Raw genomic sequence first — 21,354 nt, 5'->3', positions numbered from 1 at the left:
TAATAACATGTTGTTAGAAGGACTTTTCTATCAAGAGGGTAAAGATCCCCAACTTTTGAAGTAGAAGATTGGGCATGCTTGTCATAATGTGCATAGGAAAGAAAGATCCGAGTTTGGTCCATGCAACTGTGTAGCTTTGGAAGCTTACACTCTTTGGGTGAAGAAGAGAGCTTTGGAGTTGAAGATGTCTTATCCTTGTGAAAGACCTATGTCTATGGTTATGGTTGAGCCATTAAATCTCCCTAACCAAGATGTAGAGGAGTTGGAAGACGCACTCGTCAAGATGAAGCAAGAGAAGGATATGTGGGAAGAGCATTTCCATGCTTTGAGCAAGAAGCATGAAGAGTTGCAGTTGGAGTCTAAGGACAAAGATGCACTGATTGAGCTACTTGAAGACCGAGTGACTAAGAGACAGAGAGAGCCAGAGGTTTCATCTACTAGCATGCCTTAGCCTTCCGTTGCTTGGAAGAAGATTGTTGACCAGCTTGTCCTCGAGAAGACTCAGATGACGGCTTCTTTTGAGACCGAGATCCGTCGCATTCGAAGAAAGTACGCGCCTTCAGTCAGATCTTCTGACATTGTTGTTAGGGATCCTTAGGATGACTAGTCTCCTTTTCTCTTGTATCTTTTTATTTTGGTTTCTGAAATTGTACTGAGTGTAATCCTTCCAATTTATATAAATAAAAAGAGATTTTTGGTCATATCAAATTGTTGCAATTACCATTTAAATATTATATATTTGCAAATCATATAGTAAGTTCCTTGAAAATAAAAATAATCAAGCATTGCATTTCATGCATCATTTGCATAAGCAGGTTTTTGCTAGGTGTCTGATTGGTCTTCTTCTGTGTTTTAGCCAAGCTGACTCACTGGTACAACACCAGAGCCAATCATCAGAAAATCATGGAACATCTAGAGCAAGAGAACAGAAAGCTGAAGGACGAGATCGCCCGACTGACTGCCATGATGGAGTCAATTCTTGCTGCTCAAAGTCAAGCTTCTCCAACGCCTGCAACTCCTCCCGCGAGGATTTCTATCTCAGAAGTGGTTACCTCTATCGTGCCTGCTGCTGCCACCCACTTCGCACTAAACCTGCCTGCCGGATTCCCGTGGGGAATGCCGCCTAACTTTGTGCCAGAAGGCTTTGCGCCTACTTTTGCTTCCATGCCGGCATTTAGCCCGGTCATGTCTGTGCCACCTCCCGTTGTGCACATTTTGCCTCGCGTAGAGGATACCATCTATCATTCTGAGCCGTCTGAGGATCCAGATGTTTATGAGAAGATGGACGAAATGAAAGATCAATTTCTTGAGCTGCGCAAGGAATTGAAAACGCTGAGAGGTAAAGATCTGTTTGGGAAGAGTGCTGCTGAATTGTGCTTGGTACCCAATGTTAAAATCCCAATGAAGTTCAAAGTGCCTGACTTTGAAAAATATAAGGGGAATTCTTGTCCACTCTGTCATCTTGTGATGTATGCCCGCAAGATGTCAACTCAGATAGATAATGACCAATTACTGATTCACTACTTCCATGATAGCTTGATTGGTGCTACACTCCGTTGGTATATGGGGTTGGATAGTGCAAGCATCCTCACTTTCAATGACTTGGGAGAGGCTTTTGTGAAGCAATACAAGTACAACGTGGATATGGCACCGGATAGGGACCAGCTGAGGTCCATGTCTCAGAAAGATAAAGATACATTCAAGGAGTATGTGCAACGATAGAGGGAGTTGGCTGCCAAGATCACTCCTCCTTTAGAGGAGAAAGAGATGACAAAAATATTTCTGAAAACCCTGAGTTCATTTTATTATGAACGCATGATCGTCAGTGCCCCCAGTGATTTTACCGAAATGGGAAATATGGGGATGAGACTTGAAGAAGGGGTCCGTGAAGGACGATTGTCAAAAGATAAGGCGTCAACAAGCAAGAAGTATGGCAGTAGTTTCAGCAAGAGGAAGGACAATGAGACTAATGCAATTTCCAATGGGAGTCAGAGGAGGCCTCAGATCAGAATAAATCTACCACCCCGTCAACATCATCATCATCAAGTGTCATCAGTAATTCCAGTATTCTCTAATCAACAAACAATACCAATTCAACAACAACAACATCAACGTCAACAACAACAAACACCTACAACAACAACAATACCAACAACAATCATCATCAGCAGAATTTTTAGAGGAAGAAGGTCTCTTTTGACCCAATTCCTATGTCATATGCAGAACTGTATCCGTCTCTGGTCCTCAAAAACTTGATTCAACCGAGGAACCCACCGCCGATCCCAGAACCACTTCCTTGGTGGTATAAACCTGAGCTTCGTTGTGCTTTTCATCAGGGTGCACCCGGGCATGATATTGAAAACTGTTATCCGTTGAGATATGAGGTCCAAAAGCTTATCAAAAGTGGTATGGTGTCCTTTAAGGACCGCGTGCCTAATGTGAAAGCTAACCCTTTGCCCGCTCATGGGAACTCCTCGGTGAATATGGTGGACGGTTGTCCTAGTGAATTCAAGGTTTTTGACGTCCGGTTTATCCGAAGATCTTTGGTGCAGTTTCATAAAGATATTTGTTTGGTGAGTGACTGTGAACATGATCATGATGGTTGTGGTGTTTGTAGCGTGAACCCAAGAGGGTGTGTTGTAGTGAAAAGGGATATCCAGCGTCTGATGGATGAAGGTATGATTCATATTGTTCAATCCCGTCATGTAGATGATGATGTCAATGTCATAGTGCCCTTTTTAAAGCAACGAGAGCGGTTAGTAATTCAGTATGATAGCAGCAGCAACAAGAACGTAAGCAATAAATAAGTATCGCCGTTGGTAATACGGTTAGCGGGCCCAGTCCCATAATCATATGATAAGGTTGTACCATACCAGTACAATGCTACGATGATAGATAATGGTCAAGAGGTCCCGTTACCTACGACCAGTTCAGTGGTGAGCATTGTCGATGTGACGAAGGTGACCCGCATTGGTCGAGTATTTGGGCCGGTGTTCCTAGAGAGTAAAGAAGAAACACGTGTTGGTAAGAAGGCGGAAGTGCCCAATGTAGATCCGGTTGGTTGTTCAAAGGATTAGTCTGGTGAATCCAGCAACTTGAAAACCAATGATGATGATGAGGTACTCCAATTGATTAAAAGGAGTGAATTTAATGTGGTTGAGCAGCTGCTCCAGACTCCCTCAAAGATCTCAGTTTTTGTCTCTGCTTTTGAATTCCGAAGCACACAAGGAAGCACTGCAGAGAGTTCTTGAACAGGCATATGTAGAACAGGATGTTACTGTGGATCAATTTGATCACATTGTGGCTAACATCACTTTATGCAATAATCTGAGCTTTTGCGAAGAAGAACTCCCTCAGGAGGGAAGAAATCAAAATTTGGCTTTGCATATTTCTATGAATTGTAAGGAAGATGCTCTGTCAAATGTGCTTGTTGACACCGGTTCGTCACTCAATGTGCTTCCGAAGTCAACTTTGTCAAAGCTATCTTACCAAGGAGCTCCCATGAGGTACAGTGGAGTAATTGCCAAAGCCTTTGATGGCTCGCGCAAGACGGTGATTGGTGAAGTGGACCTTCCAGTTAAGATAGGTCCGAGTGATTTTCAGATTACTTTTCAAGTAATGGATATCCACTTGGCCTACAGTTGTTTATTGGGAAGGCCATGGATTCATGAGGCAGGAGCTGTTACATCCACTCTGCACTAGAGGCTCAAATTTTTCAAGAATGGCAAGCTAGTGATTTTTGGAGGAGAGAAAGCGCTATTGGTTAGCCATCTGTCATCTTTCTCGTATGTTGAAGCTGAGGATGAGGTTGGAACTCCATTCCAAGCCTTATCTATTGCTACTGAGAAGAGAGTTGAGGCACCTATGTCCTCGCTGAGAGATGCTCAGAAGATTGTTGAAGAGGGTGTTGTTGATCAGTGGGGGCGCATGGTAGAGGTCTCCGACAACAAAGGAAGAACCGGTTTGGGGTTCCAGAAGGGCTCGTCAGCTGTTAGATCTGAAGAGATGCAACTCAGCTTCCGTAGCGGAGGGTTCATTCATGGAAATGAACAACACTTAGTTGTTGTGCTAGAGGATAGCAAAGAGGAAGACTGCACCAACTTTGTGATGCATGGAAAGACATGCAACAATTGGACTGCTATTGATATTCCTGTTATTTTGCATCGATCTAAGTAATTGCTTTTATATTTTAAATTCCTCCTCCTATGCCTAAGGGAGAAGCGAACATTGTTTGGGCATTTTAAATTGATCATCAATAAAATTAATTCTATTCATCCACATCGTTGATGTTTGTTTTTACTTTTTGCTTTATTCTGAAAATGGTAATCACAAAAAACATAAATAAACAATATAATTGTCCATCTGCATAATATTTGGTCACAAATTCACTTCTCTAAAATCAAAATATCAAATCATTATGCATGTTGGTTCCTAACCCCATTGAATACAATGATCATTCTCCTTCTCCAAATTTTGAATTCTTTGTGTTTGAGGCCGAGGAGGAAAGTGATGTAGAAGTGAGTGAGGAATTGTCTCGTCTTCTTGAATAAGATGAAAAAATTATTCAGCCGTTTGAAGAGCAGATTGAGCTAGTCAACTTGGGTTCCGAAGATGATGTGAAGGAAGTCGAGATTGGGTTTTGATTGTGTCCAGATGCTAAGAAGGGGTTGATTGATCTTCTTCGAGAGTATTCAGATGTGTTTGCTTGGTCCTATCAAGACATGCATGGGTCGAATTTTGAGATTGTGGAGCATAGATTGTCGTTGAAGCCAGAATGCCCGCCAGTCAAGCAGAAGTTGAAAAGAACGCATCCTGATATGGCTGTGAAGATCAAAGAGGAAGTTCAGAAGCAGATTGATGTCGGTTTCCTTGTAACTGATGAGTATCCACAATAGGTGTAAAATATTGTGCCTGTGCCGAAGAAAGATGGAAAAGTCCGCATGTGTGTTGATTATAGAGATTTGAATAAAGCCAGTCCGAAAGATGATTTCCTTCTGCCACACATTGATATGTTGGCAGACAATACTGCTAAATTTAAAGTCTTTTCGTTTATGGATGGATTTTCCGGATATAATCAGATCAAGATGGCACCTGAAGATATGGAGAAGACCACATTCATTACACCCTGGGGAACATTCTGTTACAGAGTGATGCCTTTTGGTTTAAAGAATGCTGGTGCAACTTACCAGAGAGCAATGACTACTCTTTTTTATGATATGATGCATAAAGAGATGGAAGTATATGTCGATGACATGATTTCTAAATCAATTGATGAAGAGGAACAAGTTGAGCATTTGTTGAAGCTATTCCAGCGTTTGAGGAAGTATAAACTCCACTTGAATCCCAATAAGTGCACTTTTGGTGTTCGTTATGGTTAGTTGTTGGGCTTTATTGTCAGCGAGAAGGGTATTGAAATTGATCCTGCCAAGGTCAAAGCAATACAAGAGATGCCTGCGCCCAAAACTGAGAAGCAAGTTAGAGGTTTTCTTGGCCGCTTGAATTATATTTCCAGATTCATTTCCCACATGACTGCCACATGTGCACCTATATTCAAGCTTCTTCAGAAAGATCAGTCTTGTGATTGGACCGAAGACTGGCAAAAAGCATTTGATAGTATCAAAGAATATTTGCTTAAGCCTCCAATTTTGTCTCCCCCTGTTGAAGGAAGACCGTTGATCATGTATTTGAATGTGCTAGAAGATAGTATGAATTGTGTTCTTGGTCAGCAAGATGAGACTGAGAAGAAAGAATTTGCAATTTACTACCTCAGTAAGAAGTTCACCGACTGTGAGACTCGGTATTCAATGCTTGAGAAAACTTGTTGCGCATTGGCTTGGGCTACTAAGCGTTTGCGTCAATATATGTTGAATCATACCACTTGGTTGATATCCAAAATGGATCCAATCAAGTATATATTTGAGAAGCCTGCTTTAACTGGGAGGATTTCCCGTTGGCAGATGTTGTTATCAGAGTATGATATCAAATACCAATCTCAGAAAGCGATCAAAGGTAGTATCTTGGCTGACCATTTGGCTCACCAACCAATTAAAGATTACCAGTCAGTACTGTAGCACCTCAAATTTGCACCTATCATTGTACATACATTTTCATATTAGGTCATAGCATATCATGGTCCATTGCATAGCATTGCATTGTCCCCAGTTGCCTCAAGTGCAAGCCAAGCAAGAATTAGGTCAAACTGATCAGGAGATCAGTCAACCAAGCAAGCAAGTGTGTTTTTCAAGGAGCCAAAGCCTTAGGGTTGGTCCAACAAGTTCACATGACTTGGAGGTCCATTTGAAGTGTTCATGTCAAGGGTTGAAGGCTCAGAGGTCATCAGTTCATACGCAGACAGTCAAAAACCCTAAAAGTCAACTGTTGGTCAACTGCCTATTTAATCAGTGATTTGATGAAAGGAAATGGTTTGTGAGATCTTATTCATGTCCAAATAGTCATCATATATCATGCCAAACACCATCATGGAAGAATTTGAAGCCAGATCAAAAATTTCCAAAAATGGAAACTGGACCTGTAACTGAAACCTGCCATAAATGGAAAGTCTTGATCCTCAAAATTACACCTTGATACAAGCCTCAAATGAATTTTTGCCCAACATGAAAGTTGAAGATCTTGTTCTCCCATTTCCAAAAAGTCCTAGAACTCTTAATTCCCATGTGTGGTTGGCAAGTTATGATCGAATCGATTTCAGAAAATCTTGAACTTCAAAGGGCCATATCTCTCAAACCGTTTGGCCAATTTTGGTGGGGTTTTTTCCTACAAGTCACATTTGATCCCCTCTTTCCAAAAATATAAATTTCATGAGCCAAAACTTCACCAATCAAAATGGCATTTTTTGACTTTTCTCATTTGAATGCAAGTTTGACCAAAGGTTGACTTTTTGATATAAACATTTTTTTAACATTTGGCCAATTGGAACAGCTCAGAAATGTCATTTAAAACATGTTTGCAAGCTCATTTTATGCAGTACATGAGGCCATGGCTTGATTGCTTGAATTGTAAGAAAAGTACAATTTCACCATACTTGTCCATACCATCCACCATGCCTTGCCTTGTACTCTTAAGAACAGAAAATTTAGAGGCTATTTGCTGTCATTTTGAACACATTATTAGCAGCCTAAACCAACAGAAGAGCCATCCTTTGCTTGCTTGGATTGAGGGAAGGAAGTACATGTTCTCACCAAATGCATCTCATGAACCATACTTGTACTGTCCCATAGCAGAATTTTTTCCATCATTTTCTGTCTTGGACAACCACATTGGACAGCACAAAACCAATAGAGGTTCATCCATTGAAAAGGACTTTGGCCATTTTGCTGAAAAGCTGTCAAGAACAACCATACCCCCATGCCATAACTTGTACTGTCCAACAGCAGTTTGGACAGCACCATTTTTCTGTCAAGAGAAAGGCTCATTGCAGCCACAAGCAAAAAAGGAGAGTGCAGCAGAAAATCATTCATTCACCTTGCCTTTGGCACACTTGCAATTTCTGTCCAAAAAGCAACTTCCAACAGAAATTTCTAAACCTAATTTTCCTGTCATGAGGAATTAAGGGCCAACATAACCAACTGAACAAACCAAGACTTCAATCATCCTTGCTTGGCATTTTCAAAAACTCTTCTGTCAAACACCACAGACCAAGCATGCCTTTCCCTCATTTTTCCTGCCATGGCCAAACCTCACTAGACAGTACCACATGACAGCAGCCACAACACAGCAATTGCACACATGACACAGAGCTTCATTCATTGAAACTGCACTTTGGCCTTTCTTCCAAAACCTGCTAGCAACATCCAACAGCAGGAGAACAAAAGCTGGCTTGGCTTGAGGCAATTTGTTCAGCATTTTCTGTCACAGCAGATACACAAACCAACGTAACATAGCAGTAGACCAACCAACCTCACTAAGGCAAAAGCTCACATCTTGGCATTTGTTCAAAAACTGTCAAACTCCAAAAGGGCACTAAACCAGGCACTGCTATTTTACTACACATTTTCATCACCTTGAAAGTAGCAGCCACAAGCCTTAACACAATCAATTCCACTGATGCTAAAAAACTGCATTTGGCATTTTCTTCCAAAAACAGTCCAAAACTTCCAATGAGCTTGGCCTTGGTTTTGTTTCACCAACACAAGACAGTAGGATAAACATCATGTTCTGTCATGCCACAAACACTTAGCAGCCATCAACCCTGTCCAAAACACCAAAACTTTCATTCACTCAAAAAAAAGATCACATTTTGACACTTTCTCATTTTCTGTCCAAACACTCCCAATGAACTAAACCTTGGCCTTTGCTCACCACCATCTTTCTCATGTTGAACCACTAAACTGCAGCCATCAAACATAACATAGCAGACCAATCAACTTCATTCACTCTCAAAATCTCACCTTCTTGCATTTTCAAATTTTCTGTCAAAACTCCAAAGTCACCAAGCCTTGCCTTGCCCTGAACACAATCCAAGCATCCTTTTGAACCACTAAAGGCAGCCCCAAGCCAGCATAAACCATGGTGTTCCCAATCTCATTTTCACATTTCATTCAAAAAGCGACAAAATAGCCAAAACATGACAGCTCTTGTTCTAAGCATTTGTTGATCAAAAGAGCATTGCCAACACATCTCAAATATCACATAGCAAGTGTCCAAAGCCTCAAAACCTGCAGAAAACATCAAGAACTCAAAATCACTTTTCAACTTGTCACATTGTGTCAAATTTGCATTTTCAAAGCCACTTTCACTCTCAGGCCATTCCAAGCTTAGCAAATTAGTTTGTCATGATCCATAGGGTGTATTGAAGCTGTCTCAAACCTCCATTGCTCACTGTTTGAAAATTAAAAACATCACCTTTCTCAAAATCAAGCAAAAACCAGTTCAGTGGCCATCTTCATTTCCAACTTGATTCAAGTTCAAGTAAGGTGTCAAACAGCTTGCCTTGGACCCTTTGAAGCTATTTGGATACCTGTCAAGCATTAAAAGCATCTCCAGCATCACATTCAACATTGCCCTGTTCAGTTTGGTAAATTTTCGACCTCCCTCTTTTGTCAAATTGATACATGCTTAGTGTAGGTCTATCCATGCTGATTGACATGATGCTTTCACTTTTTGAAATGGTTGCTTATTCATGAAGATATATTGTTTTGAAGTTTGATGTCAAGTTTTGTTTTTGCTCGATTCTTGACTTGTCTGTTGTTTTAACGAAAAATGATGATGGATTCTTGTTGGCCTTGCCATGCTGATTATTTCCATATATTCAATTTTGATTTTTGGGCAAGTTTGTGAAATCATGATTTTTGAGAGGGATGAACAGTAAAACCCTAATCCCAATTTGCCCAGATTTTCCCCATTTTCGTATGCATGGCCTGAAACTCATTGACCAATCAAAACATTTCATTCTATGGCCAAAACGACCGTGTTTAATTAAGTGGATTATGGAATTACAACTTTGCCATTCTTGCTTTATTAATCCAAATTAATTTCACATTTTAATTACCAATCTTGCAAAAATCATAACTTGCTCATTTTTGATCCAAATTCAATGGGATTTTTTGTGTTGTGTTCATCATGATCTCTACTTTTTTATCATTATTTTTCCAGAATTTTTGGATGAGTGGTTTTTAAATGTTGCTAGGGTTTATGACATGTGACCAAATTTTGTACACTTTGCCAAATCATTTGTGAAATGATGAGAATGTATCCCATGGCTCCCAAATTTTTTGTGCTTAAACTAGACACACTGATGGTTATTTTGGTGTAAAGTTTGTGAATTTATCATTTGTGGTTTGTGAGTTATGAATTTTTGAATTAGGGTGTGACAATTTGTGTCACACCATTGATATCCAACTTCATGATTTTCATAGCCATGCTTCTTTACCTCCAATTGATCCAATTTTTTGCATGAACCTACTCTTGTATGTCTAGTTTACATGTGAATTTTCTTGGAATTATTTGTGGCATTTCCTAATTGTTTGAGATTTTTCTCCCCTGCCTAGTCAATTGTTGACTTTGTGTGACACATGTTCCCATTTCATTTGTGAAATTCTCATACTTTATTAGATGGACATGAAATTTTACATGAGATAACTAGACATCCTCATCTTTGCCATGGTTTTAGTCCCATTCATTTATCATACACCATCTTTGACTTATGATTTTTCTAAGTTGATGCATGTTTGGTTGACTTCATTGAGCATGTTCAAAATTGCTTTGACTTTCTGATTTTCATTGACTGCCTTCCACTTGTCCAAATGAGATGAAATTTTACATGCATACCATGCTATGTGTTAGGTTTGATCATGTTTTATTTGGTGATTTTTGGAAATGTCTAAGATTGCTTTTGATTCAAGTCTTGCTGTTGACTTCCATGAGCTTCTGTTTGCCATACTTTGACCTAAATGGTTCATGAAATGATGATGATGATTGATATGAATGTGAGCCCAATTGGTTTTGTTTCCTAATTGTTTGAACATGATTTTGGATACTTACCATTTGCTGTTTTGACTTTCTCATTCATTCTTGACCCTAGGCTTGCCCTAGTGGTCCTGTTACTCACCTTTGAGTTTGTGTTTTCAGGTTGGCCAACAAATGACCAATGAGACCAATTCTTTTTGTTTGAGCTTGCCTGAATACCATGACTAACTTGTGTGTTTTGTAGGTGGCTTGGCTCACATGCCTAGAGCCTTGTGCCTTGCACATCCATGTGCCTCCAATTAACTGTTGGTGTCTGTTTCTGTTTGCTTTGTTTGAAGTTGCATACTAACATCTGCTTGACTGTTTCAGGTGCTTTAGTTGCTTAGTTCCTTGTGAACTTTTTGCTTTGCTTTGCTTGTATAAGAAATTTGCATTGAGGTATGTCTCTTTTACTTCATGTAGTCTGGAAGACCTGGCCTGTTACTTGGCCAGGCAACTGTCTGAAGTCCTCCTTAAGAGGCAATGTTTGTGATTGTTTAATTTTGTCCTTGCATAGAGTCAAAGACCTCCTAAGTGAAGAGGCAATTGGTGGAAGGTAGGGATATGCAATCTATCCCCCACTAGTCAGTGTGTCATCTGCTTTGCTCACACCACTGTGTTGATGCATTGCAGATAAAAACCCAAGATCTTGTACAATCGTACAGTTGAGTCAGTTTTAAATGTGTAGAAGGGTTCCCACTTTCTGAACCCACACATTCTTGTCTTGAGCTCTCCCAGGCCAGGGATAAGAGCTGTGAAGTCTTATCTTCACTCACCTTTCATCTGCTTCACCTTAGTCTCTCAATGGCAAGGTTAAGAGCACATTCACCCCATTCCAGAGGTTTGTTTGTTGAGGTTGATATGACCCCTCGACTAAAACCTAACCCTTGTTTGAGCCACTTGCTTGTGTATAGCGTGTGCTATCTGTGCTTGTAGGATTGTTTGACTTGCTTCCTGTGCAAGTTAGAATTGTTTGACTTGCTTCCTGTGCAAGTTAGGATTGTTTGACTTGCTTCCTGTGCAAGTTAGGATTAGTTTAGACTTGCTTCCTGTGCAAGTTAGGTTTTGCTTGGCTTGCTTCCTGTGCAAGTTAAGTGTGTGTGGCTTGCTTCCTGTGTGAGCCATGCTTAGGATAGGTTGGCCCTTGTGCCATTTAGCTAGAAACCTTAACTTAGGGTTGATTTTGCATGATAACATCTAGGCTCGAGTCGTAGTCTCCCTAGTTGTGTCTCCCTCTGTTATCCGGTTAGGCTAGTCCTTTATCCCTCTGTAGGGGAACTACATCGCCCTGATCTTCATACCAGATGAAGTATGTAGGCAGGAGATTGAGCTGATCTCTCCGGGCGCCCTTTTTCTTTTTTGTGTGTGTTGTTTGACAGTTGCTAGGCTCGAGTGCCTGACTCCTTAGCAATTTGCTGTCTGTTTGTTTGAGTGTGTGCTTGACAGTTATAGGCTCGAGTCCCCGACTCCCTATTAACTTGTTGTGTTGTTGTGTGCTTGGAAGCTGATGTAAGTCCATCGAGTGGCAGTTAGGATCCAGTGTGCGTGTGTTTGGTTCGGATGCTGATGTAAGTCCAGTGATTGGCATTCAGGCTCCACGTTTGCCTCTTTGTGTGTTTAGGTTCGGATGCTGACATAAGTCCAGTGATTGGCAGTCGGGCTCCACGTTTGCCTGTGTCTTGTTTGTTTGTGTGCGTGTCAGCCGAGCTACGAATGCTCTGATTCTTCTTTCGTCCAAGAAGATACGTATGCATAGGATGCGATATCCTAGCGAGCATGTGTCGTTTCCCCAGTCCGAACTACTTCGACTCTGATGTCTATGCCTGATAGACTAAGTAGGCCCAGGATGCGGTATCCTGCCGAGTCAGTTTCAGTCAGTTTCTTTTGTCTCTTTTCAGCCAGTGTGTGTGTGTTTGAGCAGTGTTTTAGCAACCAATATTCCTTCCTTTTGTGCGTGGATCCCGTAGAGTACTACGGATGCGTAGGGGTGCTAATACCTTCCCTTCGCATAACCGACTCCCGAACCCATCCTCTTTGGTCGCGAGACCATGTTCTTTCCAGGTTTACTCTGAGCGTTTCCTTTCCCTCTTTTGGGATAAATAATGCACGGTGGCGGCTCTGTAGTTCTTTCTTTTCCCGCCGGTTTTTCGCGTGATGCGACAAGTACAATATGATTTTCCTAATGAAGAGATTTTGTACTTGAAAATGAAAGATTGTGATGAACCATTGCTTGAAGAAGGGCCAGAACCTGGTTCCCGTTGGGGCATGGTATTTGATGGAGCTGTTAATCAATATGGAAATGGCATTGGGGCAGTGATCATTACACCTCAAGGCACGCATCTGCCATTTACAACTAGGTTGACTTTCAAGTGTACAAACAACATGGCAGAATATGAAGCTTGCATTATGGGGCTTAAAGTGGCCATGAATCTCAGAATCAAGTATTTGGATGTCTTCGGTGATTCAGCTTTGGTTGTGAATCAGATCAAAGGAGAATGGGAGACAAATCAACCCGGTTTGATACCATATAATGATTATGCGAGGAGGATTTCAACTTTCTTTACAAAGGTTGAGTTTCATCATATCCCTCGAGATGAGAACCGGATGACAGATGCTCTTGCAACGTTGGCATCAATAATTGTAGTGAAATATTGGAATGAAGTTCCCAATTTATCTGTGATGCGTCTTGATAGGCCAGCTCATGTGTTTTTTGTTGAAGAAATCAAAGACGAGAAGCCGTGGTATTACGACATCAAATGTTTCCTCCAAAGTCAGATTTACCCGCCTGGGCATCTTTGAAAGATAAGAAGACTTTGAGAAGATTAGTCGGCAATTTCTACGTGAATGGTGATGTACTGTACAAGAGAACTTTGACATGGTTTTGCTTAGATGCGTGGATAGACACGAAGCAGACTTGTTGACGACTAAAGTGCATGAAGGTTCCTTTGGTACTCATTCCAATGGACATGCCATGGCAAATAAAATGTTGCGAGCAGGTTACTATTGGCTGACAATGGAATCTGACTGTTGCAAATTTATGAAGAAATGCCACAAGTGTCAAATTTATGCTGATAAGATTCATGTTCCTCCGACAGTATTGAATGTTATCTCTTCCCCATGGCCCTTCTCCATGTGGGGAATTGATATGATTGGGATGATTGAGCCCAAAGCTTCGAATGGACATCGTTTCATTTTGGTGGCAATTGATTACTTCACAAAATGGGTTGAAGCGAAATCATATGCAAATGTAACAAAGCAAGTTGTTGTAAGGTTTATCCAGAATCATATCATATGTCGTTATGGTGTGCCAAGTAAGATCATTACTGATAATGGATCGAACTTGAATAACAATATGGCGGAACCTCTTTGTAAAGACTTCAAGATTGCACATCACAATTCTTCTCCCTGCTAGCCTAAGATGAATGGGGTTATTGAAGCTGCGAATAAGAACATCAAGAAGATTATCCAGAAGATGGTTGTCATGTATAAGGATTGGAATGAGATGCTCCCATTTGTTTTACATGGGTATCGTACATCCGTCCGCACTTCAACATGGGCAAACCCTTTCTCTCTTGTTTATGGTATGGAAGCAGTACTCCCTGTAGAGGTTGAGATTCCTTCATTACGTGTGCTCATGGAAGCCAAGTTGACTGAAGTTGAATGGTGCCATACCAGGTTTGACCAATTGAATTTGATTGAAGAGAAGAGATTAACTGCCATGTGTCATGGTCAATTATATCAGCAAAGAATGAAGAAAGCTTTTGATAAGAAGGTCAAACCTCGAGTGTTCAGAGAAGGTGACCTTGTGCTCAAGAAGATTTTGTCCTTTAAGCCAGATTCCAGAGGAAAATGGACTCCCAATTATGAAGGCACATATGTTATTAAGAGAGCCTTTTTAGGCGGTGCATTGATTCTTATAACTATGGATGGTGAAGAGTTCACTCGTCTTGTGAACGCAGATGCAGTCAAGAAATACTTCGCCTAAAAAAGAAAAGAACAACTTGCTAAGTTGAAAACCTGAAAGGGCGGCTTAGGCAAAAATGAGCGTCTCGGTGGATTGAAAACCAGAAAGGGCGATCCAGGCAAAAATTAGAGACATAAAATAGAAGAATTTCCCGATAAGTTTGTAAGACCCCAATTTTGGGCCCTAAGATCCCTCATGGCCCATATCATATCCTATCATGGCCTCAAGGATCATTGCATGCCCTAGTTTCCCTCCTAGTGGGTGGGTTGCCTTGTGGTTGGTTCTTGATCACCAAGCATGTTTTGCATTTGTATATATTTGCTTTTCATATGTTTACTAACCAAAAAGTACAAAAATATTGTCATTCTAACCTTGTTGCTTGCAGATGAAGCAATTAGGTCAAAATCAGTCAAAGTCAGGCATTGCAGTGGATGGTGGCCATTCTTGCAGAATTTGGGCACCATGATCAATAATCAAGAGTTCATATAACTTGGGACATCATTTGGAATCAAGTTCTCAAAGAATTAGGGTTTGGAATTCATCAGAAGGTGCTTCAGTCAAGCAAAACCCTAGAAAGTCAAACTTGGTCAACTGTCCATTTAATCAGTAATTTGATGATGGGATTTGGTCTGAGAGGTCTCATTCATGCTTATACAAGCTTCATATATCATGTCAAGCATCCATAGTGAAGAAAATAAAGTCAGACAGGAAATTTCCAGAAATAGAAACTTGACCTGTAATTCAAATTTGCCAAAAATGGAAACTTCTTGATCTCAAACTTACATCATGATACAAGCTTGAAATGAATTTTTGCCCAACATGAAAGTTGAAGATCTTGTTCTCCCATTTCCAAAAAGTCCAAGAACACTCAATTCCCATGTATGGTTGGCAAGTTATGATCAAATCAATCTCAAAAATTTTTGAACTTCAAAAGGCCATATCTCTCAAACCATTTGGCCAAATTTGGTGGGGTTTTTTCCTACAAGTCACATTTGATCCCCTCTTTCCAAAAATGTCATCATCATTCACCAAAACATCACCAATCAAAATGGCCTTTTTGGACTTGCATTATTTAATTTCAAGTGAAGTTAAAATTTGACTTTTCCAAATATTGATTTTTAAGCACTTTGGCCAATTGGAACTTGTTTGAAATGTTATTTGAAGCATGCTTGAGGCCCAAGCTCGGGCAGAACACACACCCTCCTTGCCACTTGGTGAAAATTAGCAAAATGAGCAAAATGGTCCATTTGTGATAATCATGATTAACACTTGCTGAGCCAACACTAAACAGATGTATATAAACACTTTTTCTGAGAATTCCAACCCTAGCAGCAGCCACATCTTACACACAGAATATTTCATTTTCTCTCAAATCACCATTTTCTCATTTTGCATTTTCTGCTCAAACCTCCAAAGGACTCGAGCTGGCTTTGACTCCTACATCATCTACCAACAATTTTAAGCTCATTTCAAGCATAAAACACTAACTGTACAGCCATTCTCATGTTCTGTTTTTCCAAGTTTCAACAATGGCAAATCACGATTTGAGCATTTTCAAGGAGAGCTGAGCTTTAAACCTTCCTCTATTCACCTCCTGGACACCTCTTGGACATCTGTTTGAGCTTACAACATCCAAACAACACTGTTTCACAATTTTCTTCAAAATCAAGTAAGTTTTCGAATCTTTCATTTCTCTAAATCATGGTATGCAATGTGTAGATCTCTTTACCCTGATCATTATGAGCCTTGAATGGTTGAAAATGGTTGTGTATTTAGAAAGTTATGCTGACTTAAAGTTTGATTGTCATTTGTGTTCATGCATGATTCGACCTTGTTAGCATGTTTTAGTGAAAATGAATGATAGATTATTGATGTACATGATTTGCTGATTGGAATGGTGTACTCATTTGCCAAAACTGGAACATTTTTTTCTTCACCATGATGAACACGATGACACTGTTCACAAACCCTAAAATTTTCCCAGAATCATGTGAAACGCGATTGGCTGTTTGTTGTTTGAATTTTCTGCATGCTTCTACTGTTCCATTGCCATATGCCGAATCACAGCGTGCCACATCCCCAGGTGCTACGCACCGTTTCATTTAAGTGAACCAACAATTACAAAAATGCCATCCACGGTTTATTTAATCCATTTAAAATCAATTCATTTCAATTTTTTATTCCAAATTGATACACCATCTTACAAAATTCATAACATCATCATTTCACATCCAAAATTCATGAAATGTTTTTCATATTGTTCATATGAATCTCTACTTTTTTATCATGATTTTTGCTGATTTTTTGGATGGTTGAATTTTTAATGGCATTAGGGTTTTGCTCATGTATCAATATTTTGCACCTTTTGCCAATTCAATTGTGAAATAATGATGAAATATCCAATGGCCCTGAAATTGTTTGTGCACAAACTAGACTCATTCATGGTGATTTTGATATAGAGTTTGTGAATTTATCTTATCTGGTCATTGAGTTATGAATTTTTGAATTAGGGTGTGACAATTTGTGTCACACCAATGATGTCTAACTTCATGATTTTCTATACCATGCTTCCTGACCTCCAATTGATGTGAATTTTTGCATGAACCTACTTTTGTATGTCTAGTTTATGTGTGAATTTTCTTGGAATTAATTGTGGCATTTCCTAATTGTTTGAGATTTTCTCCCCTGTTTGACCAAAATGTTGACTTGTGTGATACATGTTGCCATTTCCTTTGTGAAATTCTCATACTCTATTGGATGAACTTGAAGTTTTACATGTGATTACTAGACCTCTTAAGCTTTGCCATGGTGTTGATCCCATTCATTTATCATTTGTTATCACTGATTTATGAAATTTTGAAGTTGATACATGTTTGGTTGACTTCTTTGAGCATGCTTGAAATTGCTTTGACTTTTTGATTTTCATTGACTATCTTCCCATGATCCAAATGAGCTGAAATTTTATATGCATGTCATGTTATGGATTGTGATTGATCATGATTTATTTGATGATTTTTGGAATTGATTATGATTGGTTTTGAGCTAAGTCTTGCTGTTGACTTCTATGAGCTTTCATTTGCCATGCTTTGACTTCTTTTGCTTATGAAATCATGATGATGAATGATATGAATGTGGGACCAATTGAGTTTGCTTCTTGTTTGTTTAAACTTGATTTTGGTTGACTATCCCTTGCTGTTTTTACTTTCTCATCTCATTTTGACCCTAGGCTTGTCCTAGTGGTCCTGTTGCTTATGTTTGAGTTCCTGTTTTCAGGTTAAGCACAAATGCTTCAAAAAGAACAATCCAATTTGATTGAGCTTGATTGTTTATCATGAGCTAACCTCTTTGTTTTGTAGGTGGCTTGACTCATATGATTTGGGTCTTGTGCTTTGCACATTCATCTGATTATGTTGACTGTTAATTCTATTTTCATTTTACTTTGATTTTTGAATGGTGTACTGATTCTGTTTGACCATTTCAGGTACCATTAGTTGCTTAGTTCTTTGAACTTGCTTTGCTTTGCTTTATAGCAATTTGCATTGAGGTATAATTCCTTTTCTTCATGTAGTCTGGAAGACCTGGCCTGTTACTTGGCCAGGCAACTGTCTGAAGTCCTCCTTAAGAGGCAATGCTTGTGTGTGTTTACATTTGTCCCAAGCAGGAAAAGTCCTTTAAATAAGGCAATTGGTAGATCAAAGAGATAAGCAACCTATCTCCTACTATTCTGTGAGTCTTCTCCTTGCTCCCATTACATGGTTGTAGCATTGAGATCCAAACCCAAGATCTATAGAGTCAAACATGTGGAGAGAGTTCCTACTTTCTGAACTCCCACACCTTCTGATATTCAAATGCTCTCCCTGATTAGGGATAAGAGCAATGAGGCACACCCCTCATATCCTTTCATCTGCTTCACCTTAGCCCCTCAATGGCAAGGTTAAGAGCACCATTAACCCTATTCCAGTTGGCTTCAATGCCTAACCCTTTTGTATGAGCCTCCTTGCTTGGTTATAGTGTGTGCTGATTGCTTTCATTGATTGATCACTTGCTTCATATGCACATGTTTGCTTGTATGCTTTATACATTTATCATCATTAATTGCTCATTAATGCATGATCATCTCATTTGTCTTTGTGACTTATCATTGCTGTTTACCCATTGAGGACAATTGTAAGACCATCCATTGGCCATTGCTCCTATGATATGGAAGTGAGTATAAGACCATCACCTTGGCCACTCATCTTATCTTTGCCTGATGCATTTGTTGTTTATGTGAGGATGCAACTGTAAGTCCCTGCAAGATGGCATTTGCTTTCCTATGATCACATGTTGTTTTGTTTGTTGTATGTGAGGATACAACTGTAAGTCCCTGCAAGTTGGCATTTGTATTCCTAGGACCATACTGTGGAGGTTAGAGTAAGCCCAGACAGATTGGCATCTGACATCCATGTTTTGTTTTTCTTTGTTTATGTGAGGATGCAATTGTAAGTCCCTGCAAGTTGGCATTTGCTTTCCTAGGATCATATGTTGGATATTGGTATAAGTCCAGACAGATTGGCATCCGGTATCCAAGTTTCGTTTTGTTTTAGGAGATTGGTGTAAATCCATCTATTGGTATCCGGTATCCACATTTTATTTCTTTGTTTTAGGAGATTAGTGTAAGTCCATTGAGTGGCTTCTGATATCCTGTTCTGTTTTCGGAGATTGGTATAAGCCCAGTGATTGGCATCCGATATCCGCTTTTGTTGACTTTCTTGTTTGCTTGTTATTATCCATTGCTCATTCCAAAGGACACACTTGAATCATCTCCTATATGATTTCAAGAGGTGAACTTTCTAAGAAGTTTTACAATCCATCTTCATCCATTCATCCTCATTATGTCCTAAAGCTTTTCACACTTTGATTTCAAACTTGACATAGATATTGTGCAAACGTCTTCATGTTTTTTCAAATTAAAGACCTGGACCCAAGTCCTTGACTTTTTTCAAACTTCATTTCATAATACTTCTTTGAATTAATCTTAATCATACTTTGACTTTACTTTCATAATCACAATCAATTAACTTCACCCATTCACTTGTTTTGGCTCTGTCCATTGTTAATCTTTTCACATTAGCCATTAGGTTTCAATTATCATTGTGGTTGATGTAAATCTTACCTATCCTTAGTGAGTCGACAGTAAGACTTCCGTACTGAAAACAGGGTTAACCCCTCTAGTACGTCGAAGCTATCCTCGCATGGTGGATGTTGGTTTTGGTCGAGTGTTCTCCCATTGATAATGAAAAGCCTCAGTGCTATTGTGTTTTAAAATTGAATCCACCAACTTTTGGAAATCTTTTAGCCGAACTACGGCGTTTTGATCCTTACCTTTGATGGAAGGTACGTAGGCAACGGGTTCATCCGTTCGAACACAAAAATAATAAAATTGTATATTCTTTTCTCATCATCCCAATCATGTTTGCACAATACTTATGTCATAACAAATAACAATCTTTATACAACAAGTGTGAAAAGGGCTCCCTAGGAGTACCTAGGACGTAGTGGGTGCCTAACACCTTCCCATTGCGTAATTTACCCCTTACCCAGACTCTCTGATCTTTTTATTAGTTTTCTACGTGTAAAACTTCTTAGGCTTTTGTTCGCTTTTTAGCCAGTCCTTTGGATAAATAAAAGTGCGGTGGCGACTCGAAATTCATTGTATGCTTTGCTTATGGTTTAATCGATAAATCATATAGCGACGAATACACCGCTACAAAGTTGAGTACCCCACCTTGGGGAAACTTATGCAAAAATTAGGGATTATGGCAAGTAACTACATTCGGCTAATCTTCAGTGTTTTGAAGACTTGTTTGAGCACAAGGGTTGACATCATTTCATCATCCCAGGAGCGGTCAAAAGCACAGTGGATATCAAGATTTGGTAGAAGGATTAAGGATCATTTGTATTCAATGTAACCCTTTTCCATGTAAATTACCATTTTCAACTTTGTAAAATCTATGGAGTCTTGTCATTTACAGACTACCATTCTATTAAATAAAGTTGAGCTTTTATCCAATTGTTTCTTCTCTTATTTACTTCAGCCAATAGTTTTAAATTTTATTATGATCATTTTGAAATTAAATTTTTTAAAAAAGCAAAATCAAGTTTTATTTAAAATATAAAAGCAAGAACTTTTCCAAAAGCAATTAAAAAGAATATCAACAGCATTTCAGTAGAAAGAAAGTCCTTAAGTGCGAAGCATCTGAAGTTCCCCAAGCAGTTAATCCTTCGGGTATCCGTAGACGTTTGTGTTGATTCATTTCCCCGGTGGAGCTCCTTTCTTTATCCCCAGTTGAGTTGGTTGATTCAGATATCCTGCGGCGTGTCCTTGTCCCTGACAGAGTTTTGGCCTTTCCCAGCGGAGTTCGTGTTTCCTCAGCAGGTGGATCGTCATCAGAGATGTTTGATCTTCCCCAGTAGATCGCTTTGGTATCCCTACCAATTGCCATTTTATCTTTGCTCCCCAGTCGGAGTTTCCTCCTGGTTCCTGAGCAGCTTCTGACTTGTTTCTCTGTAGGGTTGTCTCCCATTTTTATGGTTTTGACCTAAAATTCCCCACAGATTGGATATTTTATCCTCAGCAGATCTCCTCCGTCTTCAGCTAGGGTTAAGCCCTTCAGGATGTTGATCTTCACTTTCTCCAGCAGTACTCTCCATATTTTGTGGATTGACCAGGGATTGTACCGGTGGTTCAATTTCTTTGCGACACCTTTGTATCCTCTGTGATCGTTTTGTCAGCATAATCATCATATATACATATACATATACATTCATATGAATTCATAATTTTCATATCCTATATCTTCATATTTGGTTTGTTTGAGATTCTCATTCTTTGTTATGGCGGTGCTTTATCTCCATACCAAATCTGGTGTTTGTCCTCCTTCAAT

The 21,354-nt window shown here is 39.6% G+C and overlaps 1 protein-coding gene across 1 annotated transcript in view; it reads right to left on the bottom strand.

The window, feature by feature from the left end:
* Positions 1 to 7,209: 7,209 nt before the first annotated feature.
* Positions 7,210 to 21,354, bottom strand: part of LOC127081774 (uncharacterized) — a 62,781-nt gene continuing 48,636 nt past the window's right edge. The window contains exons 2-4 of the mRNA XM_051021991.1: positions 7,712 to 7,866; positions 7,499 to 7,553; positions 7,210 to 7,413 (exon numbers count right to left, since the gene is read on the bottom strand). Of these exons, the coding sequence (XP_050877948.1) occupies positions 7,210 to 7,413; positions 7,499 to 7,553; positions 7,712 to 7,866 (414 nt within the window). The remainder of the gene's footprint in view (positions 7,414 to 7,498; positions 7,554 to 7,711; positions 7,867 to 21,354) is intronic.

The sequence above is a fragment of the Lathyrus oleraceus genome, chromosome 5 (assembly GCF_024323335.1).
Source record: "Lathyrus oleraceus cultivar Zhongwan6 chromosome 5, CAAS_Psat_ZW6_1.0, whole genome shotgun sequence".
NCBI lineage: Eukaryota > Viridiplantae > Streptophyta > Magnoliopsida > Fabales > Fabaceae > Lathyrus > Lathyrus oleraceus.
Note: the sequence above shows the minus strand (reverse complement) of the source record. Positions and strands in the feature narration are given on the sequence as shown.